A 27000-nucleotide genomic window follows, 5' to 3' on the forward strand; every position below is an offset into this window, starting at 1 on the left:
GTGTGTGTGTGCAGGTGTCACCTGTCTGTGTTTGCAGGTGTCTGTGTGTGTGTGCACGTGTCACCTGTCTGTGTGTGCAGGTGTCTGTGTGTGTGTGCACGTGTCACCTGTCTGTGTGTGCAGGTGTCTGTGTGTGTGTGCAGGTGTCACCTGTCTGTGTGTGCAGGTGTCTGTGTGTGTGTGCAGGTGTCACCTGTCTGTGTGTGCAGGTGTCTGTGTGTGTGTGCAGGTGTCACCTGTCTGTGTGTGCAGGTGTCTGTGTGTGTGTGCAGGTGTCACCTGTCTGTGTGTGCAGGTGTCTGTGTGTGTGTGCAGGTGTCACCTGTCTGTGTGTGCAGGTGTCTGTGTGTGTGTGCAGGTGTCTGTGTGTGTGTGCAGGTGTCACCTGTCTGTGTGTGCAGGTGTCTGTGTGTGTGTGCACGTGTCACCTGTCTGTGTGTGCAGGTGTCCTCTGGACGACTTTGAGTTGGTTTTGTGGACGTCTGGAGCTCGGGGGAAGTGTTACTCTGTGTGTCCATACTGCTTCAGTAACCCCCCCTTCAGAGACATGAAGAAAGGTACTATACACACTCACCTGTCACACACACACCCTTCAGAGACATGAAGAAAAGGTACTATACACACTCACCTGTCACACACACCCTTCAGAGACATGAAGAAAGGTACTATACACACTCACCTGTCACACACACACCCTTCAGAGACATGAAGAAAGGTACTATGCACACTCACCTGTCACACACACACCTGTCACACACACACCTGTCACACACACCTGTCACTTACACCTGTCACACACACCTGACACACACACTTTTCAGAGACATGAAGAAAGGTACTATACACACTCACCTGACACACACACCCTTCAGAGACATGAAGAAAGGTACTATACACACTCACCTGTCACACACACACCTGTCACACACACAGCTGTCACACACACACTTCAGAGACATGAAGAAAGGTACTATACACACTCACCTGTCACACACACAGCTGTCACACACGCCCTTCAGAGACATGAAGAAAGGTCACATGTCTCACACACACACCTGTCACACACACCTGTCACTTACACCTGTCACACACACCTGACACACACACTTTTCAGAGACATGAAGAAAGGTACTATACACACTCACCTGGCACACACTCACCTGTCACACACACACCCTTCAGAGACATGAACAATGGTACTATACACACTCACCTGACACACACACCCTTCAGAGACATGAAGAAAGGTACTATACACACTCACCTGACACACACTCACCTGTCACACACACACCCTTCAGAGACATGAACAATGGTACTATACACACTCACCTGTCACACACACCCTTCAGAGACATGAAGAAAGGTACTATACACACTCACCTGTCACACACACACCTGTCACACACACCCTTCAGAGACATGAAGAAAGGTACTATACACACTCATCTGACACACACTCATCTGTCACACACACCCTTCAGAGACATGAAGAAAGGTACTATACACACTCACCTGTCACACACACGCCTGTCACACACACCCTTCAGAGACATGAAGAAAGGTACTATACACACTCACCTGACACACACACCCTTCAGAGACATGAAGAAAGGTACTATACACACTCACCTGTCACACACACACCTGTCACTTACACCTGTCACACACACCTGACACACACACTTTTCAAAGACATGAAGAAAGGTACTATACACACTCACCTGTCACACACACAGCTGTCACACACACCCTTCAGAGACATGAAGAAAGGTACTATACACACTCACCTGACACACACACCCTTCAGAGACATGAAGAAAGGTACTATACACACACCTGTCACACACACACCTGTCACACACACCCTTCAGAGACATGAAGAAAGGTACTATACACACTCACCTGACACACACTCACCTGTCACACACACCCTTCAGAGACATGAAGAAAGGTACTATACACACTCACCTGTCACACACACCATTCAAAGACATGAAGAAAGGTACTATACACACTCACCTGTCACACACACACCTGTCACTTACACCTGTCACACACACCTGACACACACACTTTTCAAAGACATGAAGAAAGGTACTATACACACTCACCTGTCACACACACACCTGTCACACACACCCTTCAGAGACATGAAGAAAGGTACTATACACACTCACCTGACACGCACACCCTTCAGGGACATGAAGAAAGGTACTATACACACTCACCTGTCACACACACACCTGTCACTTACACCTGTCACACACACCTGACACACACACCCTTCAGAGACATGAAGAAAGGTACTATACACACTCACCTGACACGCACACCCTTCAGAGACATGAAGAAAGGTACTATACACACTCACCTGACACACACTCACCTGTCACACACACCCTTCAGAGACATGAAGAAAGGTACTATACACACTCACCTGTCACACACACAATTCAAAGACATGAAGAAAGGTACTATACACACTCACCTGTCACACACACACCTGTCACACACACACCTGTCACACACACCCTTCAGAGACATGAAGAAAGGTACTATACACACTCACCTGACACACACTCACCTGTCACACACACCCTTCAGAGACATGAAGAAAGGTACTATACACACTCACCTGTCACACACACGCCTGTCACACACACCCTTCAGAGACATGAAGAAAGGTACTATACACACTCACCTGACACACACACCCTTCAGAGACATGAAGAAAGGTACTATACACACTCACCTGACACACACACCCTTCAGAGACATGAAGAAAGGTACTATACACACTCACCTGTCACACACACACCTGTCACTTACACCTGTCACACACACCTGACACACACACTTTTCAAAGACATGAAGAAAGGTACTATACACACTCACCTGACACACACACCCTTCAGAGACATGAACAAAGGTACTATACACACTCACCTGTCACACACACAGCTGTCACACACACCCTTCAGAGACATGAAGAAAGGTACTATACACACTCACCTGACACACACACCCTTCAGAGACATGAAGAAAGGTACTATACACACACCTGTCACACACACACCTGTCACACACACCCTTCAGGGACATGAAGAAAGGTACTATACACACTCACCTGACACACACTCACCTGTCACACACACCCTTCAGAGACATGAAGAAAGGTACTATACACACTCACCTGTCACACACACACCTGTCACTTACACCTGTCACACACACCTGACACACACACTTTTCAAAGACATGAAGAAAGGTACCATACACACTCACCTGTCACACACACACCCTTCAGAGACATGAAGAAAGGTACTATACACACTCACCTGACACGCACACCCTTCAGGGACATGAAGAAAGGTACTATACACACTCACCTGTCACACACACACCTGTCACTTACACCTGTCACACACACCTGACACACACACCCTTCAGAGACATGAAGAAAGGTACTATACACACTCACCTGACACGCACACCCTTCAGAGACATGAAGAAAGGTACTATACACACTCACCTGACACACACTCACCTGTCACACACACCCTTCAGAGACATGAAGAAAGGTACTATACACACTCACCTGTCACACACACAATTCAAAGACATGAAGAAAGGTACTATACACACTCACCTGTCACACACACACCTGTCACTTACACCTGTCACACACACCTGACACACACACTTTTCAAAGACATGAAGAAAGGTACTATACACACTCACCTGTCACACACATGCCTGTCACATACACCCTTCAGAGACATGAAGAAAGGTACTATACACACTCACCTGTCACACACACACCTTTCACACACACCCTTCAGAGACATGAAGAAAGGTACTATACACACTCACCTGTCACACACACACCTGTCACACACACACCTGTCACACACACCCTTCAGAGACATGAAGAAAGGTACTATACACACTCACCTGACACACACTCACCTGTCACACACACCCTTCAGAGACATGAAGAAAGGTACTATACACACTCACCTGTCACACACTCACCTGTCACACACACCCTTCAGAGACATGAAGAAAGGTACTATACACACTCACCTGACACACACACCCTTCAGAGACATGAAGAAAGGTACTATACACACTCACCTGACACACACACACCCTTCAGAGACATGAAGAAAGGTACTATACACACTCACCTGTCACACACACACCTGTCACTTACACCTGTCACACACACCTGACACACACACTTTTCAAAGACATGAAGAAAGGTACTATACACACTCACCTGACACACACACCCTTCAGAGACATGAACAAAGGTACTATACACACTCACCTGTCACACACACAGCTGTCACACACACCCTTCAGAGACATGAAGAAAGGTACTATACACACTCACCTGACACACACACCCTTCAGAGACATGAAGAAAGGTACTATACACACTCACCTGTCACACACACACCTGTCACACACACCCTTCAGAGACATGAAGAAAGGTACTATACACACTCACCTGACACACACTCACCTGTCACACACACCCTTCAGAGACATGAAGAAAGGTACTATACACACTCACCTGTCACACACACAATTCAAAGACATGAAGAAAGGTACTATACACACTCACCTGTCACACACACACCTGTCACTTACACCTGTCACACACACCTGACACACACACTTTTCAAAGACATGAAGAAAGGTACTATACACACTCACCTGTCACACACATGCCTGTCACATACACCCTTCAGAGACATGAAGAAAGGTACTATACACACTCACCTGTCACACACTCACCTGTCACACACACACCTGTCACACACACCCTTCAGAGACATGAAGAAAGGTACTATACACACTCACCTGACACACACACCCTTCAGGACATGAAGAAAGGTACTATACACACTCACCTGTCACACACACAGCTGTCACACACACCCTTCAGAGACATGAACAAAGGTACTATACACACTCACCTGTCACACACACACAGCTGTCACACACACCCTTCAGAGACATGAAGAAAGGTACTATACACACTCACCTGTCACACACACACCTGTCACACACACCCTTCAGAGACATGAAGAAAGGTACTATACACACTCACCTGTCACACACACACCTGCCACTTACACCTGTCACACACGCCTGACACACACACCCTTCAGAGACATGAAGTAAGGTACTATACACACTCACCTGACACACACACACCCTTCAGAGACATGAAGAAAGGTACTATACACACTCACCTGACACACACTCACCTGTCACACACACCCTTCAGAGACATGAAGAAAGGTACTATACACACTCACCTGTCACACACACACCTGTCACACACACCCTTCAGAGACATGAAGAAAGGTACTATACACACTCACCTGTCACACACACACCTGTCACACACACACCTGTCACACACACCCTTCAGAGACATGAAGAAAGGTACTATACACACTCACCTGACACACACACCCTTCAGAGACATGAAGAAAGGTACTATACACACTCACCTGTCACACACATGCCTGTCACATACACCCTTCAGAGACATGAAGAAAGGTACTATACACACTCACCTGTCACACACTCACCTCACACACTCACTCACCTGTCACACACACACCTGTCACACACACCCTTCAGAGACATGAAGAAAGGTACTATACACACTCACCTGACACACACACCCTTCAGAGACATGAAGAAAGGTACTATACACACTCACCTGACACACACTCACCTGTCACACACACCCTTCAGAGACATGAAGAAAGGTACTATACACACTCACCTGACACGCACACCCTTCAGAGACATGAAGAAAGGTACTATACACACCTGTCACACACTCACCTGTCACACATACTGCTGTCACACACACCATTCAGAGACATGAAGAAAGGTACTATACACACTAACCTGTCACACACACACCTGTCACTTACACCTGTCACACACACCTGACACACACACTTTTCAAAGACATGAAGAAAGGTACTATACACACTCACCTGTCACACACTCACCTGTCACACATACAGCTGTCACACACACCATTCAGAGACATGAAGAAAGGTACTATACACACTCACCTGTCACACACACACCTCTCACACACTCACCTGTCACACACACCCTTCAGAGACATGAAGAAAGGTACTATACACACTCACCTGTCACACACACACCTGTCACTTACACCTGTCACACACACCTGACACACACACCCTTCAGAGACATGAAGAAAGGTACTATACACACTCACCTGACACACACACCATTCAGAGACATGAAGTAAGGTACTATACACACACACCTGTCACACACACCCTTCAGAGACATGAAGAAAGGTACTGTACACACTCACCTGACACACACTCACCTGTCACACACACCCTTCAGAGACATGAAGAAAGGTACTGTACACACTCACCTGTCACACACACCCTTCAGAGACATGAAGAAAGGTACTATACACACTCACCTGTCACACACACACCTGTCTCACACACACCTGTCACACACACCTGTCACACACACCCTTCAGAGACATGAAGAAAGGTACTATACACACACACCTGTCACACACACCTGTCACACACACCCTTCAGAGACATGAAGAAAGGTACTGTACACACACACCTGTCACACACACCTGTCACACACACCCTTCAGAGACATGAAGAAAGGTACTATACACACACCCCTGACACACACACCCCTGACACACACACCCGTCACACACACCTGACACACACACCCTTCAGAGACATGAAGAAAGGTACTATACACACACACCTGTCTCACACACACCTGTCTCACACACACCTGTCACACACACACCCGTCACACACACCTGTCACACACACCCTTCAGAGACATGAAGAAACGTACTATACACACACTGACACACCCTGTCACACACGTCTCTGGGCATCGGTCAGTGTGTGTGTGTGTGTGTGTGTGTGTGTGTGCAGGTCTAGGGTGTAACGAGTGCACACACCCTTCGTGCGTTCACTCCCTGTGTGTATCTGTGTGTGTGCGCAGGTCTAGGGTGTAACGAGTGCACACACCCTTCGTGCGTTCACTCCCTGTGTGTATCTGTGTGTGTGCGCAGGTCTAGGGTGTAACGAGTGCACACACCCTTCGTGCGTTCACTCCCTGTGTGTATCTGTGTGTGTGCGCAGGTCTAGGGTGTAACGAGTGCACACACCCTTCGTGCGTTCACTCCCTGGCGTCTCTGGGCATCGGTCAGTGTGTGGAGTGTGAGTCTGGGGTTCTGGTTCTGGACCAGACGTCGGGTCCCAAGTGGAGGATGTCGTGTAACAAATGTAACGTGGTGGTTCACTTCTTCGAACACGCCCACAAAGTCCAGGTACGGACCCGGGACGGACCCGACGTAGACCTGAAGTAGTCCTGATGTAGACCCGACGTAGACCCGACGTAGACCCGACGTAGACCCGACGTAGTCCTGACGTAGACCTGATGTAGACCTGATGTAGTCCTGATGTAGACCTGATGTAGTCCTGATGTAGACCCGATGTAGTCCCGACGTAGTCCTGATGTAGACCTGATGTAGTCCTGATGTAGACCTGATGTAGTCCTGATGTAGTCCCGACGTAGTCCTGATGTAGTCCCGACGTAGTCCCGACGTAGTCCCGACGTAGTCCCGACGTAGACCCGACGTAGACCCGACGTAGACCCGATGTAGTCCCGACGTAGTCCCGACGTAGACCCGACGTAGTCCTGACGTAGACCTGATGTAGACCCGACGTAGACCCGACGTAGACCCGACGTAGACCCGATGTAGTCCCGACGTAGTCCCGACGTAGTCCCGACGTAGACCCGACGTAGTCCTGATGTAGACCTGATGTAGACCCGACGTAGACCCGACGTAGTCCTGATGTAGTCCTGATGTAGTCCTGATGTAGTCCTGATGTAGACCTGATGTAGACCCGACGTAGTCCTGATGTAGTCCTGATGTAGTCCCGATGTAGTCCCGATGTAGTCCCGACGTAGTCCCGACGTAGACCCGACGTAGTCCCGATGTAGTCCTGATGTAGACCTGATGTAGTCCTGATGTAGTCCTGATGTAGACCTGATGTAGTCCCGACGTAGTCCCGACGTAGACCCGACGTAGTCCCGACGTAGTCCTGATGTAGACCTGATGTAGACCTGATGTAGACCTGATGTAGACCTGATGTAGTCCTGATGTAGTCCTGATGTAGACCTGATGTAGTCCCGACGTAGTCCCGACGTAGACCCGACGTAGTCCTGATGTAGTCCTGATGTAGTCCTGATGTAGTCCTGATGTAGTCCCGATGTAGTCCCGACGTAGACCCGACGTAGACCCGACGTAGTCCTGATGTAGACCTGATGTAGACCCGACGTAGACCCGACGTAGTCCTGATGTAGTCCTGATGTAGTCCTGATGTAGACCTGATGTAGACCCGACGTAGTCCTGATGTAGTCCCGATGTAGTCCCGATGTAGTCCCGATGTAGTCCCGATGTAGTCCCGATGTAGACCTGATGTAGACCCGACGTAGACCTGATGTAGTCCTGATTTACTCCTGTCTCTCACCTGTCTCTCCTGTCTCACCTGTCTCTCACCTGTCTGTCCCCGTGGGCGTGTCTCACCCGTGGGCGTGTCTCACCCGTGGGCGTGTCTCAGGTGTCGTCGGAGTCGTGCGAGTCATGTGACGCGTCCCTGGTGGACGTGGACTTTAATAAGTCCCGCTGTCCTCTGCCTGGGGGGGACACTCACAGGTCCGGCTGCGTCTTCTGTGACCCGATGTTCGAGGACCTGGTGGAGCTGAAACACGCCGCCCTCAAACACCCGATGCACCGCGGGGGACGAGGACGAGGACGAGGACGAGGACGAGGACGACGAGCCGGACCCAAGAAACCCAAGGACAAGATGGCGGCGCTGGCGGCGTATTTCGTCTGACAAACTCTTCCGCTCACTGCAAATACTGCAAATACTGCAAATACTACTGCGGGTACTGCGGTACTCTGATCCAGGGTCAGAATACTGCAGTATCTGAATACTTCAGATACTTTTACTTTGTGTTGTGTTTAAAATAAAGACGTGACCTGGAAATAAAAACAGCTTCATGTCTATTTCACCGTCTGAATACTGCAGTACTCAAAAGTACTCAAAGTATCTGAATACTGCAGTACTCAAAAGTACTCAAAAGTACTCAAAAGTACTCAAAGTATCTGAATACTGCAGTACTCAAAAGTACTCAAAGTATCTGAATACTGCAGTACTCAAAAGTACTCAAAGTATCTGAATACTGCAGTATTCAAAAGTACTCAAAGTATCTGAATACTGCAGTACTCTGAGTATTTTAGACTTAAACTTTATTGTTCACAGGGAAATGTTTTGAATCACAAACACAAAATAAATTAAAAACAAATAAAATAAAAATAATAAAATCAAAATCAGCAGCAAAAAAATGAACTCGTGTGAAATAAAATATAATTATAAAAATATAAATGTACAAGAAAAATAAAATATAAAATCTCAGATTTATACAAAAGGAAAACAACGATCGTACAGTTGTAGGGAGTATTATCTGTTACATAAGTGAGTTGTACATTTGTAGGGAGTATTATCTGTTACATAAGTGAGTTGTACAGTTGTAGGGAGTATTATCTGTCCCTATATAGTCAGAGGACAGCGGGACATCCGGGTCCTCCGGGTCTCCAGGGGGCGCGCTCTCGCGGCTCGTGCCCGCGCTCAGGGAGCGGCGGAAGCGGAGCGCGCGCCTCCGTCTCTGCTCTGGAACATTTCAGGACTTGAGTGTTTCTAAAGTCTAAAGACCCGGAGCCGCAGACCCGGAGCCGCAGACCCGGAGCCGTGGAGCCGCAGGTTCGGAACTTTTACTCCAGATTTATTTAGAAATGTGAAGTTTTTCTGTTTCAAACTCGAACCGAACCGGAAACGAACAAGAACAAAACAGACTCGAGTTTAGTCCTGGTTTAGTCCTGGTTTAGACCTGGTTTAGTCCTGGTCTAGTCCTGGTTTAGACCTGGTTTAGTCCTGGTCTAGTCCTGGTTTAGACCTGGTTTAGTCCTGGTTTAGTCCTGGTTTAGTCCTGGTCTAGTCCTGGTTTAGACCTGGTTTAGTCCTGGTTAGTCCTGGTTTAGACCTGGTTTAGACCTGGTTTAGACCTGGTTTAGACCTGGTTTAGACCTGGTTTAGTCCTGGTTTAGCTGGTTTAGACCTGGTTTAGTCCTGGTCTAGTCCTTTTAGTCCTGGTTTAGTCCTGGTTAGTCCTGGTTAGTCCTGGTTTAGACCTGGTTTAGTCCTGGTTTAGACCTAATTTAGTCCTGTTTTAGACCTGGTTTAGTCCTGGTCTAGTCCTGGTCCTGGTTTAGTCTTGGTTTAGTCTGGTTTAGTCTTGGTTTAGTCCTGGTTTAGTCCTGGTTTAGTCCTGTTATAGACCTGGTCTAGTCCTGGTCTAGTCCTGGTCTAGTCCTGGTTTAGACCTGGTTTAGTCCTGGTTTAGACCTGGTTTAGACCTAATTTAGTCCTGTTTTAGACCTGGTTTAGTCCTGGTTTAGTCCTGGTCCTGGTTTAGTCCTGGTTTAGTCCTGGTTTAGTCCTGGTTTAGACCTGGTTTAGTCTGGTTTACCTGGTTTAGACCTGGTTTAGACCTGTTTAGTCCTGTTTAGTCCTTTAGTCCTGGTCTAGGGTCCTGGTTTAGTCCTGGTTTAGACCTGGTTTAGTCCTAGACCTTTAGTCCTGTTTAGACCTGGTTTAGTCCTGGTTTAGTCCTGGTTAGTCCTGGTCTAGTCCTGGTTCTAGTCTGGTTTAGTCCTGGTTTAGTCCTGGTTTAGTCCTAGTCTGTTTAGACCTGGTCTAGTCCTGGTCTAGTCCTGGTCTAGTCCTGGTCTAGTCCTGGTTTAGACCTGGTTTAGACCTGGTTTAGTCCTGGTTTAGACCTGTCCTGTTTAGTCCTGGTTTAGTCCTGGTTTTGGTTTAGTCCTGGTTTAGTCCTGGTTACTGGTTTAGACCTGGTTTAGACCCGGTTTAGTCCTGGGTCTAGTCCTGGTCTAGTCCTGGGTAGTCCTGGTCCTGGTTTAGTCCTGGTCTGGTCTAGTCCTGGTCTAGTCTAGTCTAGTTTAGTCCTGGTCTAGTCCTGGTCTAGTCCTGGTCCTGGTTTAGTCCTGGTTTAGTCCTGGTCTTAGTCCTGGTCTAGTCTGGTTCTGGTCTAGTCTGGTCTAGTCTGGTCTGGTCTAGTCCTGGTCTAGTTCTGGTCTAGTCCTGGTCTAGTCTGGTCTTCTGGTCTAGTCCTGGTCTAGTCTGGTCTAGTCCTGGTCTAGTCCTGGTCTAGTTCTGGTCTAGTCCTGGTCTAGTCCTGGTCTAGTCCTGGTTCAGTTTCAGGTCATGGAGGACCTGGAGGTTCGTCGTTTCATCTCCAGGTTCACAGATGAATTTCCTGCAGCCCTTGAGCAAGACACTCCCCTGCCCCTCACCTCCACGAGCAGAAACATCTCACCTGAAGAAGTCCACGGAGAAAGTCTGGACCTGGGACTCAGACTCCTGACCGACAGGTGAGGGACCGGGACTAAACCAGGACTAAACCGGGTCTAAACCGGGACTAAACCGGGTCTAAACCAGGACTAAACCGGGTCTAAACCGGGACTAAACCGGGACTAAACCGGTCTAAACCAGGACTAAACCGGGTCTAAACCAGGTCTAAACCGGGACTAAACCAGGACTAAACCGGACTAAACCGGGTCTAAACCGGGACTGAACCGGGACTAAACCAGGACTAAACCAGGTCTAAACCAGGTCTAAACCGGGACTAAACCGGGACTAAACCGGGTCTAAACCGGGACTAAACCGGGACTAAACCGGGTCTAAACCGGGACTGAACCGGGACTAAACCGGACTAAACCAGGACTAAACCAGGTCTAAACCAGGACTAAACCGGGACTAAACCGGGTCTAAACCGGGACTAAACCGGACTAAACCGGGTCTAAACCGGGACTAAACCGGGTCTAAACCGGATCTGAACCGGGACTGAACCGGGACTGAACCGGGTCTAAACCGGGTCTAAACCGGGACTAAACCGGGACTAAACCGGGTCTAAACCAGGACTGAACCGGGTCTAAACCAGGACTAAACCGGACTAAACCGGTCTAAACCGGGACTGAACCGGGACTAAACCAGGACTAAACCAGGACTAAACCGGTCTAAACCGGGTCTAAACCAGGACTAAACCGGGTCTAAACCGGGGACTAAACCCGGGACTAAACCGGGTCTAAACCGGACCGGGACTGAACCGGGACTAACGGGTCTAAACCGGGACTAAACCGGGACTAACCGGGACTAACCGGGACCGGGTCTAAACCGGGTCTAAACCGGGACTAAACCGGGACTAAACCGGGACTGAACCGGGACTGAACCGGGACCTAAACCGGGTCTAAACCGGGACTAAACCGGGACTAAACCGGGACTAAACCGGGACTAAACCAGGTCTAAACCAGGGAGGACTAAACCGGGACTAAACCGGGACTAAACCGGGACTAAACCAGGTCTAAACCAGGACCAGGACTAAACCAGGTCTAAACCAGGTCTATAACAGGTCTAAACCAGGACTAAACCGGGACTAAACCGGGACTAAACCGGACTAAACCGGGTCTAAACCAGGACTTAAACCCAGGACTAAACCAGGACTAAACCAGGACTAAACCAGGACTAAACCAGGACTAAACCAGGACGGACTAAACCGGGACTTAAACCGGGACTAAACCGGGACTGAACCGGGACTGAACCGGGACTAAACCGGGACTAAACCGGGTCTAAACCAGGTCTATAAGAGGTCTAAACCAGGACTAAACCAGGACTGGGACTAAACTGGGACTAAACCGGGACTAAACCGGGACTAAACCAGGTCTAAACCAGGACCAGGACTAAACCAGGTCTAAACCAGGTCTATAACAGGTCTAAACCAGGACTAAACCAGGACCAGGACTAAACCGGGACTAAACCGGGACTAAACCGGGACTAAACTGGGACTAAACCGGGACTAAACCTGAACTAAACCGGGTCTAAACCAGGACTAAACCAGGACCAGGATGAAACCAGGACTAAACCAGGACTAAACCGGGACTAAACTGGGACTAAACCGGGACTAAACCGGGTCTAAACCAGGACTAAACCAGGACCAGGACTAAACCAGGACTAAACCGGGACTAAACCGGGACTAAACCGGGACTAAACCGGGACTAAACCGGGACTAAACCAGGACTAAACCAGGTCTAAACCAGGTCTACTAAACCAGGACCAGGACTAAACCGGGACTGAACGGGACTAAACCGGGACTAAACCGGGACTGAACCGGGACTGAACCGGGACTAAACCGGGACTAAACCGGGACTAAACCAGGTCTATAAGAGGTCTAAACCAGGACTAAACCAGGACCAGGACTAAACCAGGACTAAACCAGGTCTATAACAGGACTAAACCGGGACTAAACTGGGACTAAACTGGGACTAAACCGGGACTAAACCGGGACTAAACCGGGACTAAACCGGGTCTAAACCAGGACTAAACCAGGACCAGGACTAAACCAGGACTAAACCAGGTCTAAACCAGGTCTAAACCAGGACTAAACCAGGACTAAACCAGGACTAGGACCAGGACCAGGACTAGACCAGGACTAAACCGGGACTATACCGGGACTAAACCAGGACCAGGACTAGACCAGGACTAAACCAGGTCTAAACCGGGACTATACCGGGACTAAACCAGGACCAGGACTAAACCAGGACTAAACCAGGACCAGGACTAAACCAGGACTAGACCGGGACTAAACCAGGTCTAAACCGGGACTAAACCGGGTCTAAACCAGGACTAAACCGGGTCTAAACCGGGACTAAACCGGGTCTAAACCAGGACTAAACCAGGACTAAACCAGGTCTAAACCAGGTCTAAACCAGGACTAAACCGGGTCTAAACCGGGACTAAACCGGGTCTAAACCGGGACTGAACCAGGACTAAACCAGGACTAAACCAGGTCTAAACCAGGACTAAACCAGGACTAAACCAGGTCTAAACCAGGACTAAACCAGGACTAAACCGGGTCTAAACCGGGACTAAACCGGGTCTAAACCAGGACTAAACCGGGACTAAACCGGGTCTAAACCGGATCTAAACCGGGACTGAACCGGGACTGAACCGGGACTAACCCAGGTCTAAAACCGGGTCTAAACCGGGTCTAAACCGGGACTAAACCGGGTCTAAACCGGACTAAACCGGGACTAAACGGGTCTAAACCGGGGACTAAACCGGGACTGAACCGGGACTAAACCGGGTCTAAACCAGGACTAAACCGGGACTAAACCAGGACTAAACCAGGTCTATAAGAGGTCTAAACCAGGACTAAACCAGGACCAGGACCAAACCAGGTCTAAACCAGGTCTATAACAGGTCTAAACCAGGACTAAACCAGGACCAGGACTAAACCGGGACTAAACCGGAACTAAACCGGGTCTAAACCAGGACTAAACCAGGACCAGGTCTAAACCAGGACTAAACCAGGACTAAACCAGGACCAGGACTAGACCAGGACTAAGACCAGGTCTAAACCGGGACTAAACCGGGACTGAACCGGGACTCTAAACCGGGACTGAACCGGGACTAAACCGGGTCTGAAACCGGGACTGAACCGGGACTGAACCGGGACTGAACCGGGTCTGAACCGGGACTGAACCGGGTCTAAACCAGGTCTAAAAGGACTAAACCAGGACTAACCAGGACCGGGACTAAACCGGGACTAAAACCGGACTAAACCGGGACTAAACCGGGACTAAACCGGGACTAAACCGGGACTAAACCAGGACCAGGACTAAACCAGGTCTAAACCAGGTCTATAACAGGTCTAAACCAGGACTAAACCAGGACCAGGACTAAACCGGGACTAAACCGGGACTAAACCGGGACTAAACCGGGACTAAACCTGAACTAAACCGGGTCTAAACCAGGACTAAACCAGGACCAGGATGAAACCAGGACTAAACCAGGACTAAACCGGGACTAAACCGGGACTAAACCGGAACTAAACCGGGTCTAAACCAGGACTAAACCAGGACCAGGACTAAACCGGGTCTAAACCGGGACTAGACCAGGACTAAACCAGGACTAAACCAGGACTAAACCAGGACTAAACCGGGACTAGACCAGGACTAAACCAGGACTAAACCAGGACTAAACCAGGACTAAACCAGGACAAAACCAGGTCTAAACCAGGTCTAAACCAGGACCAGGACTAGACCAGGACTAGACCAGGACTAGACCAGGTCTAAACCAGGACTAAACCAGGACTAAACCAGGTCTAAATCAGGACTAAACCAGGACTAAACCAGGACCAAACCAGGACAAGACCAGGACTAGACCAGGTCTATAACAGGTCTAAACCAGGTCTAAACCAGGTCTAAACTAGGTCTAAACCAGGACCAAACCAGGACCAGGACTAGACCAGGACTGAACCAGGACTGAACCAGGTCTATAACAGGTCTAAACCAGGACTAAACCAGGTCTAAACCAGGTCTAAACCTGGACTAAACCAGGACTAAACCAGGACTAGACCAGGACTAGACCAGGACTAGACCAGGACTAGACCAGGACTAAACCAGGACTAAACCAGGACTAAACCAGGACTAAACCAGGACTAAACCAGGACTAAACCAGGATTAAACCAGGTCTAAGCCAGGTCTATAACAGGTCTAAACCAGGTCTAAACCAGGTCTAAACTAGGTCTAAACCAGGACCAAACCAGGACCAGGACTAGACCAGGACTGAACCAGGAATAAACCAGGTCTAAACCAGGTCTAAACCAGGACTAAACCAGGACTAAACCAGGTCTAAACCAGGTCTAAACCTGGACTAAACCAGGACTAAACCAGGACTAACCAGGACTAGACCAGGACTAGACCAGGACTAGACCAGGACTAAACCAGGACTAGACCAGGACTAGACCAGGACTAGACCAGAACTAAACCAGGACTAAACCAGGTCTTGTTTTGGTCTTTATGTTGGAACATTCTTGTCATTCCTGCAGCTCAGTTCTTGCACAAACACTGTCTGCCCCTGTCTGCCCCTGTCTGCTCCTGTCTGCCCCTGTCTGCTCCTGTCTGCCCCTGTCTGCCCCTGTCTGCCCCTGTCTGCCCCTGTCTGCCCCTGTCTGCCCCTGTCTGCCCCTGTCTGCTCCTGTCTGCTCTGTCTGCCCCTGTCTGCCCCTATCTGCCCCTGTCTGCCCCTGTCTGCTCCTCTGTCTGCTCCTGTCTGCCCCTGTCTGCCCTGTCTGCCCCTGTCTGCCCCTGTCTGCTCCTGTCTGCTCCTGTCTGCTCCTGTCTGCCCCTGTCTGCCCCTGTCTGCTCCTGTCTGCTCCTGTCTGCTCCTGTCTGCCCCTGTCTGCCCCTGTCTGCCCCTGTCTGCCCCTGTCTGCTCCTGTCTGCTCCTGTCTGCTCCTGTCTGCTCTTCCTCTCATTGTTTTCTCGAGTCGTGTTTTCGCTCCGCGTTTCCTCCTCGTCTTTTTTCTTTCTCTTTTCTTCTGTCGTCTGTTTCTCTCTGTTCTGTTCTCAGGTTTTATTTATTTATTTGTTTATTTGTTTGTTTGTTTGTTTCAGAGAGGCTCCGCCCCTCGTGGCGTCTCTTCTGTGTCACTCGGCGACGTCGGAGCTTCTGCAGAACCACCTGTCGCCCCTGCACCTGCCACAACCCCCGGAGGACGGGGGCGCACCTGTCTGTGAGTCTGACAGTGACGCACCTGTCTGTGAGTCTGACAGGGGCGCGCCTGTCTGTGAGTCTGACAGTGACGCACCTGTCTGTGAGTCTGACAGGGGCGCACCTGTCTGTGAGTCTGACAGTGACGCACCTGTCTGTGAGTCTGACAGTGACGCACCTGTCTGTGAGTTCGACAGTGATGCACCTGTCTGTGAGTTCGACAGTGATGCACCTGTCTGTGAGTTCGACAGTCTCCCCCTGTGTGTCAGGTGCGCTCCTGTCTGTGTACGGGCAGGTCGGTCCCTGTCCCAGTTTTTCAAACCTAAGTCTCTGAGCCGACAAGACTCACAAACCTCCAGACGCCGACAGGGGCCCCTGTCACACACTTTACCTGTGGAGCTGACCCGGCGCACACACAGGTGGACCTGGTGGACCTGGTGGACCTTCAGTATCTGCAGTATCAGGTGCAGGTCTGAGTCGAGCTTCGTCCCTCGTCTTTTTCATTCACCACAAACAGGAAGTGACATCACGACTCTCCCTCCCATGATGCATCTGGAGCAGCTGGTCTGGACCTGAGGGACCTGAGTTTGGACCGAGACCAGATTATTTTGTCTGAGTCCGTTTGGTTCAGAGCAGATCTGAGCCCGACTGAAACTTTTACACCAACAAAAACAAAACGAATAAAAACAAATAAAAACAAACAAAAAAAGAATTAAAACGAACACAAAAACGAATAAAAACGAACAAAAAACGAATTAAAACGAACAAAAAACAAATAAAAATGAACAAAAACAAACAAAAAAGAATTAAAACGAACACAAAAACGAATAAAAACGAACAAAAAACGAATTAAAACGAACAAAAAACAAATAAAAATGAACAAAAAACAAATAAAAACAAATAAAAATGAACAAAAAACGAATAAAACGAACAAAAAAACGAATAAAAAACACAAAAATGAATAAAAACGAACAAATAACGAATTAAAACGAACAAAAAAATGAATAAAAACGAACAAAAAAACTAATAAAAATGAACAAAAAAACTAATAAAAATGAACAAAAACCGAATAAAAGCGAACAAAAAAACGAATAAAAATGAACAAAAAAATGAATAAAAATGAACAAAAACCGAATAAAAACGAACAAAAAAACAAATAAAAATGAACAATAAACGAATTAAAACGAACAAAAATCGAAAAAAAGCAAACAAAAAACGAATAAAAGCGAACAAAAAAACGAATAAAAATGAACAAAAAACGAATAAAAATGAACAAAAACGAATTAAAACGAACAAAAAATGAATAAAAAAGAACAAAAAAACGAATCAAAATGAACAAAAAAATGAATAAAAATGAACAAAAAAAAGCAAACAAAAAAACAAATAAAAAAACAAAAAACAAATAAAACGAACAAAAAACGAATAAAAACGAACACAAAAATGAATAAAAATGAACAAAATCAAATAAAAATGAACAAAAAACGAACAAAAAACGAATAAAAATGAACAAAATCAAATAAAAATGAACAAAAAATGAACACAAAAACGAATAAAAATGAACAAAAAACAAATTAAAACGAACAAAAAACGAATAAAAGCGAACAAAAAACAAATAAAAATGTACAAAAAACGAATAAAAACGAACAAAAAAACGAATAAAAATGTACAAAAACGAATAAAAACGAACACAAAAACGAATAAAAATGTACAAAAAACGAACACAAAAACGAATAAAAACGAACACAAAAACGAATAAAAACGAACACAAAAACGAATAAAAACGAACAAAAAATGAATAAAAACGAACAAAAAACGAATAAAAACGAACAAAAAACGAATAAAAACGAACAAAAAACGAATAAAAATGAAAAAACGAAAAAAAATGAACAAAAAAACGAATAAAAACGAACAAAAAAACGAAATAAAAATAACAAAAACAAAAAAACACAAAAACGAATAAAAATGAACAAAAAACTAATAAAAACGAACAAAAAAACGAATTAAAATGAACAAAAAAACGAATATAAACAAACAAAAAAACAAATAAAAATGAACAAAAAACAAATAAAAACGAACAAAAAAACAAATACAAATGAACAAAAAATGAATAAAAGCAAACAAAAGGAGCTTCTGGACCAAAGGATTGACAGGAGCAGCACCTGTCGCTGTCAGAGGACCTGACTTTAACTCTCTCTCTCTCATGTGTCCGTCAGTGTTGGAGTGGGCGGGGCTTCAGCGTCTGTTGGTGAACGCTCTCATAAGCTCCGCCCTCCGTTGGCGTGGCGATGTTCCCGCTCTGCCCGCGGTGCCCCGCCCCCTGGTGTCGGCTCACGCCATCAGAAACTCCCGCCGCAAGATGGAGGACAAACACGTGGTCATCCCTCACTTCAGCCAACTCTTCGGACTCCAGGTACTACGAGTACTACAAGCACTACTACAAGCACTACTACAAGTACTACTACAAGTACTACTCGTACTACTCCAAGTACTGAAGTATCATGTAAATAGTGACAGCTGTTTGTGTTGATCTGTCGTTTTCTTCTTCTCTCTTTTCTGTGCGTTCGCGGCGTCAGGACGGCGTCCCGCGTTCGTACCTGGCGGTGTTTGACGGACACGGCGGCGTTGACTCCGCCTCCTTCGCTGCGGTTCATCTCCACGTGGCTCTGAGCCGCCAGACGGACCTGACCTCTGACCCCGAGAGCGCCTTCAAACGAGCCTTTAACGAGACCGACCGCCTGCTCCAGCAGAGGGCGCAACGAGAGGTGAGCACCTGTCCCCGCCCTCACCTGTCCCCGCCCACACCTGTCACCTGTCCCCGCCCACACCTGTCACCTGCCCCCGCCCACACCTGTCCCCCTTTGACCCCACCCTCTCTTCTTCTTCTTGTGTCAGCGGGTTCGTGGTGGTTCTACGGCTGTAGCGGCGCTGGTGCAGGGACAGCGCCTCCTGGTGGCCTGGCTCGGCGACTCTCAGGCTCTGCTCGTCCGCAACGGCACCGAAGAGGAAATCATGGACCCGCACAAACCCGACCGAGAGGTGAGACCCGCAGACCCGACCCGCAGACCCGACTCACAAACCCGACCCAGAGACCTGACCCGCAGACCCGACTCACAAACCCGACCCGCAGACCCGACTCACAAACCCGACCGAGAGGTGAGACCCGCAGACCCGACCCGCAGACCCGACTCACAAACCCGACCCAGAGACCCGACCCGCAGACCCGACTCACAAACCCGACCCGCAGACCCGACTCACAAACCCGACCGAGAGGTGAGACCTGGATTAGACTCATACTAGACCTGGAGTAGTCCTGGTTCTGGTCTGGTCCTGGTTGAGTCCTGGTTCTGGTTCTGGTTTCAGGATGAGAGGAGGAGGATCGAGGACTTGGGCGGCTGTGTGACATTTATGGGATGTTGGCGAGTGAACGGGACGTACGCCGTGTCCAGGGCCTTCGGTAAGTCCCGTGCCTCTGAGCAAGACACTTCTGTGCGTGTGTGAACTCTGACCCCCGTGTGACCCCAGGGGACTTTGACCAGCGCCCGTACGTGTCGTCGGAGGCGGACTGCAGGTCGGTGGAGCTCCGGGGGGACGAGGACTTCCTGCTCTTGGCCTGTGACGGATTCTTCGACGTCGTCAAACCCGCCGAGGTGCCCGGCCTGGTGCTGGAGGCCCTCAGGAGCCCGGGGCCCCAGGCAGAGACGGGACCGGAGACGGGACCGGAGACGGGACCGGAGACGGGACCGGAGACGGGACCGGACCCGCACTCGGACCCGCACTCGGACCCGGAGGAGGCCGCTGTCAGAGCCGCTCAGTTTCTCGTGTCTCGGGCCAAAGACTCGGGCTCCAGCGACAACATCACCGTCCTCCTGCTGTTCCTGCGCTCGCCGCGGGACATCCTACGAGACCACGCCCCCCTCCCCGTGACCACGCCCCTTAACCCACTCTAACCCCGCCCCTCAGGTCTGACCCCGCCCCCTGACACACTCTAGCCCCGCCCTTCGGCAGATCTGAGGACTGCAGTTCCCAGGATGCGCTGCTGCTGCTGCTGCTGCTGTCATCGTTGTCGTCGGGTTTTTGTTTCAAACTAAAGTATTCGTCGTCGTCAGTATTTTCACATATTTATACTTCACTTTTTATACAGAAGCTCAATATTTCATTTTTTTATTTAACCTGAAAATATAAAAAAAACTGTTACACGTCTCAAAGTCTCTAAATGCAGTTCTGCTCTGAATACTGCAGTACTGTCTATCTGGTGCTTTGTTTCTGCAGTATTCAGTTTGGTTACAGTCCTGTCGTTGTGTACTTGTACTTGTACTTGTATTTGTCTAACCTGCTGATTTAAATAAAAAATACTAATAATAAAAAGTGTGTTTGAATTTTTCATTTTCCTAAAATAATTTTTTAAACAGTCTCAGACACAGAGAGAACACGCAGACTAAACCAGGACCAAACCAGGACTAAACCAGGACTAAACCAAGATCTAACCAGGTCTGAACCGGGACTAAAGAACAAGCGTAAAGAACAAACGTAAAGAACAATTGTTAAGAACGAGCGTAAAGAATGAACATACAGAACGATTGTTAAGAATGAGTGTAAAGAACGAACGTAAAAAACGAGCGTAAAGAACGAATGTTAAGAACGAACTTTAAGAACGAGCGTTAAGAACGAACATAAAGAACGATTGTTAAGAACGAGCGTAAAGAACGATCGTAAAGACTGAAGCGGGATCTGTGTGCAGACCTTTGTGTCACCTGTTTCCTGTCTACAGTAAAACCACTCACTTTGAGACTCTTCAGTGTTCAAAGATCAGACTGTGCACTTCTAGTTCACATACAAAACAAAACTGGGTTATTATTATTATTGTGTGAATTCAATTTGTATTTCTTTGTGTCAAACACCAGGACTTTTCTGAAAATGAACAGGTCAGACTTTACCCGCCCCTTTACCTGAGCAGTGAGGCCCCGCCCCTTTACCTGAGCAGTGAGGCCCCGCCCCTTTACCTGAGTATTTTCTGAGTAACTTTCCTTGAATCAGCAAAAACAATGAAGTCGTGCAAATGTGTTGGGGACGTTTCAGCCGCTGCTTTCACAAACGCTCTGATGTCGGGCGGTTGTCCTGTCTCCTCCCTCTCACCAGGAGGTTGTGGGTTAGACTCCTGATCTCTCTGATCTAAGCCCCTCCCCTTCTGTCCCAGGTGAGATCGACTAGTTTTGTTAATTATAAAAAAACAACATTAAACGTTCAACATGTGAAAGCTTCCACAAGAGCAGACCACCTCTCTGTTGCCATGGTTTCCATCTAATATTAATACAGATGGAAAAGTACATCGTAATCACCGGGAAAATGATTTAGCTCCTCCCCTCTGGGACGATGACATCATCACATTCTAGAATCTAAAATAGTTTTGGAGCCTGAGAAGCTGTCGCCGTAGCAACGTGATGTTCTAATGCCGCCCTGGATCTCCATGGTGATAGAACTCTGCTTGATGACATCATCAGAGAAGCACGACGCTGCTTTAAAGTAAACTTTGAGTGACACAGTGAAATAAACACTAAAGTGACAGAATACTTTTACTAATACTTTTACTACTGCTACTTCAAAGCAGCGCTCTGCTTTATGACATCATCAGTAAAGGACAAGCACAAAGCACAAAGCAACTTCCTGTTTTGAAGAAGATTATAAGTATAACACGAAACAAACACTACAGACACAGAATACTGCCACTTCTACTGCGTGTACTACGACTACTGCGTGTACTGCGTGTACTGCTACTAGAGCTACTACTGCACGTTTACACTAGAGCTTTTCTCTCTCTTTACTGCATATTTAAACAGAAAAATGCCCTGGTGTTTTTTTAGAAACTCTCGACCTAAGGTCAAGCGCCAAATCTTAGAGGCTGAGAACCAGGAACTGCACGAGAGGATCCGAAACTTAAAAAATCAGAACCAGGAACAAAACGAGACGATCCAAAACTTAGAAAATCAGAACCAACAACAAAACGAGAGGAACAGAAACTTAGAAAACTCAGAACCAGCAACAAAACGAGAGGAACCGAAACTTAGAAAATCAGAACCAGCAACAAAACGAGACGATCCAAAACTTAGAAAATAAGAACCAGCAACAAAACGAGACGATCCACAACTCATTAAATCATAACAACAAACTGCACGAGACGATCCAAAACTTAAACAATCAGAACCAGGAACAAAACGAGACGATCCAAAACTTAGAAAATCAGAACCAGCAACAAAACGAGAGGATCCGAAGCTTAGAAAATCAGAACCAGGAACAAAACGAGAGGAACCGAAACTTAGAAACTCAGAACCAGCAACAAAACGAGAGGAACCGAAACTTAGAAAATCAGAACCAGCAACAAAACGAGACGATCCAAAACTTAGAAAATAAGAACCAGCAACAAAACGAGACGATCCACAACTCATTAAATCATAACAACAAACTGCACGAGACGATCCAAAACTTAAACAATCAGAACCAGGAACAAAACGAGACGATCCAAAACTTAGAAAATCAGAACCAGGAACAAGATGAGATGATCGAAATGTTAGAAAATCTGAACCAGGAACAAGATGAGACGATCGAAATGTTAGAAAATCAGAACCAGGAACAAAACGAGAGGATCCAAAACTTAGAAAATCAGAACCAGGAACAAAACGAGAGGATCCAAAACTTAGAAAATCAGAACCAGGAACAAGATGAGACGATCCAAAACTTAGAAAATCAGAACCAGGAACAAAACGAGACGATCCAAAACTTAGAAACTCAGAACCAGGAACAACACGAGACGATCCAAAACTTAGAAAATCAGAACCAGCAACAAAACCAGACGATCCAAAACTTAGAAAATCAGAACCAGCAAAAAAACGAGAGGAACCAAAACTTAAAAAATATGAACCAGCTACAAAACAAGACGATCCAAAACTTAGAAAATCAGAACCAGCAACGGCGCGAGATGATCCAAAATTTAAAAAATCTGAACCAGCAACAAAACCAGACGATCCAAAACTTAGAAAATCAGAACCAGCAACGGCGCGAGACGATCCAAAACTTAAAAAATATGAACCAGCTACAAAACGAGACGATCCAAAACTTAGAAAATCAGAACAAAGATCTGTGCGAAAGGATCGAAAAAGTCCTCGGTTAAGAACCAGAAGCTACAGGAGATGAACCGAACGTTTTCGCGCGTCATCCACTTACACTTCGAAGAACAGACCAAGAGGATCTGCTTGCAGCAGGAGTCGCTGGAGAAACTTCAGATGAGGTGTGATGAAGCAGAAGGTGAAGTCTGCCCACACCTACGAGATCTGAAGGAGGAACGTCAACAACATGCTCAGCTGAAAGACTCCCATTCAGAGCTCCTCAAAACTGTCACCGAGCTCAACCCAGAGAAGGTGAATTTGAAGGAGGAGCTCGAAACGTTGAGGACAGGAGTCGGTTCCTCAAATTTTGTTTTTAAATCTTATAAGAAGCGCATGTCCGAAGATCTGAAATGTGTGGAGAACAGGTTATCGGAGGAGTGTAGAGAGACAGAGAGACAACGACAGAGGAACACAGAACTGTCGGAGGAGATGGAGATTCTCTGTGATGAACATGAAAAGATCAAACAGGAGAAAACACGTCTGCAAGAGCAAATCCAGCAGATGTGTGAGGAGCTGCAGAAAGCCCACGCCGAGCTGGAGAGCTCCACGAAGACGTTAGCAGAGGAGCAGAGGAGAAACCAACTTCTCACACGACTGAAGGACAAATACGAACTCCACGACGACGAAGAAGAAGACGAAGACGAGAGCGCGAGAGGAGAGGAAGAGGAGACGAAGGAGGAGGAAGACGGGACAAACTAGATGAAACCCCAGCTCAGACCTGGGTTAGACCAGGGTGAGATCAGGTTTAGATCGGGTTTTCAGACCTGGTTTAAACCTGGGTTAGACCTTGTTTAGTCCTGGTTTAGACCTGCCGGTATTACGACATCCGTCCGGTATTATGACATGTCTCTATTTACTGTATTTTTGTTTAGCACTCATGCCTCACAGCAAGAAGGTTGTGGGTTGGATCCCCGGGTCACCCGGGTCTTTCTGTGTGGAGTTTGTGTTTCTCTTCGTGTCTAGATGAGTTTGATGGTGGTGTTCAGAGGGACCGATGGCGCCGATGGACATGGCAGCCGTGCTTCTGTCAGTCTGCCCCAGGGCAGCTGTGGCTACAACAGTAGTTTCCATCAGCAGGTGTAGAGTGAATGAATAATGCTGAATAATGTTCTGTAAAATATCTTTGTGACAAAAAGCGCCGTCTCTATTCAGATGCGCCGCTATTACAACATGTTTTATATTTGTGACTACAAAATAAATCAACTTTTCAAAATATTTTAAAATATATCAACATTTCATCATTTCTAAATCTAGTTATTGAAAAAAACTAAATCACACACAAAGTCGGACTCTCCTGAAACTCTGAGAGAATCGAAACAACAAAAACGTAGAGCTGTATCATAATAATTTAGTAAAACAAACCAAAAACTACTCTGGGTGATATATCGATACAGCAGCCCACGATATCGATACTGTATCATCACATTAAACCATACGATATATTGATATTTTTGCACACCCCTAACGAACTGATGCTGAGTCTGAGGACAACGACGCAGAAGAGTTTGTGTGGCTCCGTTTCCCTCCGGAGGTCGAGGTCGAGTTGTTCAGAAGTGACACGAGGATGAAGAACTGAAGTGATTTAGTGATTTGGAGGGAAACGGAGAGTTTGTTCAACTTGTTCTGTTGTTTCTAGTTTATCTGAAGAACTGTCAAATATGTGACGTTAGGGTTAGGGGTGTGTGTGTGTGTGTGTGTATGTGTGTGTCAGATGCCCTCCCGCTACATAGAGATGAAGACAGAGGAAGAGAAGAGGGATAAAGAGGGATGGAGACAAGGAGAGCACTAAAAAGTGACAAGTCCTGATGTGACTAAACCAGGACTGTACCAGGACTGAACCAGAACTGAACCAGGACTAAAATATGGACTGAACCAAGACCAGGACTAATGTAAAACAGGACCGAATCCCTCCTGTAATTATGACAAAAATAGAACATAGGCGCCTCAAAAACTTCACATTTCATTTTTATTATTATCACTGTGTTTTACTCACAGTCTGTTTGTCTTTCAATGATAAATGACTCACATCTAAATCCAAAATACAAACTGAAAATGCTGAAATCCGGAGTCCTTTTCCTCTTTAGACGTCCACAGATTGTAAAGAAATCGCTAGGCTCCAGTCAAATGAAGCTCATCGACGCCGGCGGTTACAGGGGAGAATTCAGAGCTGCATTTTAGGAATCGATTTACAGACAAAACAGCAAAATGAAAAACCCGGGATCACGTAGAGCGGATTAATACGAACATTTTAAGAGCAGAACGATGAGGCTCGCAGCAGCAGTTACGGCCGACACACACTACAGGATTTGGAACCATTTTTAAACGTGCGACAGAAAGCGAACGCCACAGACACGAGGAGAATCTTACGAGACTTTAAATCCCCGATCGCAAAGACTGAAGCGGGATCTGTGTGCAGACCTTTGTGTCACCTGTTTCCTGTCTACAGTAAAACCACTCACTTTGAGACTCTTCAGTGTTCAAAGATCAGACTGTGCACTTCTAGTTCACATACAAAACAAAACTGGGTTATTATTATTATGTGTGAATTCAATTTGTATTTCTTTGTGTCAAACACCAGGACTTTTCTGAAAATGAACAGGTCAGACTTTACCCGCCCCTTTACCTGAGCAGTGAGGCCCCGCCCCTTTACCTGAGCAGTGAGGCCCCGCCCATTTACCTGAGCAGTGAGGCCCCGCCCCTTTACCTGAGCAGTGAGGCCCCGCCCCTTTACCTGAGTATTTTCTGAGTAACTTTCCTTGAATCAGCAAAAACAATGAAGTCGTGCAAATGTGTTGGGGACGTTTCAGCCGCTGCTTTCACAAACGCTCTGATGTCGGGCGGTTGTCCTGTCTCCTCCCTCTCACCAGGAGGTTGTGGGTTAGACTCCTGATCTCTCTGATCTAAGCCCCTCCCCTTCTGTCCCAGGTGAGATCGACTAGTTTTGTTAATTATAAAAAAACAACATTAAACGTTCAACATGTGAAAGCTTCCACAAGAGCAGACCACCTCTCTGTTGCCATGGTTTCCATCTAATATTAATACAGATGGAAAAGTACATCGTAATCACCGGGAAAATG

General features: G+C 47.2%; 3 protein-coding genes across 5 annotated transcripts; all 3 read left to right on the forward strand.

Annotated features, from left to right (window-relative positions):
- The first annotated feature begins 46 nt into the window (after window positions 1–46).
- On the forward strand, window positions 47–9131 carry LOC129411258 (DNA topoisomerase 3-beta-1-like). Of its 2 annotated transcripts, XM_055161531.1 has the most exons (4): window positions 47–295; window positions 359–557; window positions 7212–7399; window positions 8697–9131. In XM_055161531.1, the coding sequence occupies exons 2-4, from the start codon at window positions 548–550 to the stop codon at window positions 8970–8972; spliced, it is 474 nt and encodes a 157-aa protein (XP_055017506.1). In that variant the 5' UTR covers window positions 47–295; window positions 359–547; the 3' UTR covers window positions 8973–9131. The 2 variants fall into 2 exon arrangements, with proteins under 2 accessions (XP_055017506.1, XP_055017505.1); XM_055161530.1 differs by lacking the exons at window positions 47–295; window positions 359–557 and adding an exon at window positions 998–1033.
- Window positions 1048–5587, forward strand: LOC129411257 (filaggrin-2-like). Of its 2 annotated transcripts, XM_055161529.1 has the most exons (5): window positions 1048–2789; window positions 2882–3584; window positions 3636–4123; window positions 4177–4436; window positions 4859–5587. In XM_055161529.1, exons 1-2 carry the CDS (start codon window positions 2297–2299, stop codon window positions 3316–3318), a joined length of 930 nt encoding a protein of 309 aa, XP_055017504.1. In that variant the 5' UTR covers window positions 1048–2296; the 3' UTR covers window positions 3319–3584; window positions 3636–4123; window positions 4177–4436; window positions 4859–5587. The 2 variants fall into 2 exon arrangements, with proteins under 2 accessions (XP_055017504.1, XP_055017503.1); XM_055161528.1 differs by lacking the exon at window positions 4859–5587 and having other exon boundaries at window positions 2882–3049; window positions 3728–4179.
- Window positions 9132–9742: 611 nt separating the features above from the next.
- On the forward strand, window positions 9743–21131 carry ppm1f (protein phosphatase, Mg2+/Mn2+ dependent, 1F). The gene is made up of 8 exons (XM_020933925.2): window positions 9743–9899; window positions 11412–11587; window positions 16670–16788; window positions 18980–19176; window positions 19340–19528; window positions 19659–19802; window positions 20127–20220; window positions 20289–21131. The coding sequence occupies exons 2-8, from the start codon at window positions 11421–11423 to the stop codon at window positions 20711–20713; spliced, it is 1335 nt and encodes a 444-aa protein (XP_020789584.1). The 5' UTR covers window positions 9743–9899; window positions 11412–11420; the 3' UTR covers window positions 20714–21131.
- The last annotated feature ends 5869 nt before the right edge of the window (window positions 21132–27000 follow it).

Source organism: Boleophthalmus pectinirostris, unplaced genomic scaffold, assembly GCF_026225935.1.
Source record: "Boleophthalmus pectinirostris isolate CB_2022bp ecotype Guang Dong unplaced genomic scaffold, ASM2622593v1 HiC_scaffold_4, whole genome shotgun sequence".
Taxonomy (NCBI): Eukaryota; Metazoa; Chordata; class Actinopteri; order Gobiiformes; family Gobiidae; genus Boleophthalmus; species Boleophthalmus pectinirostris.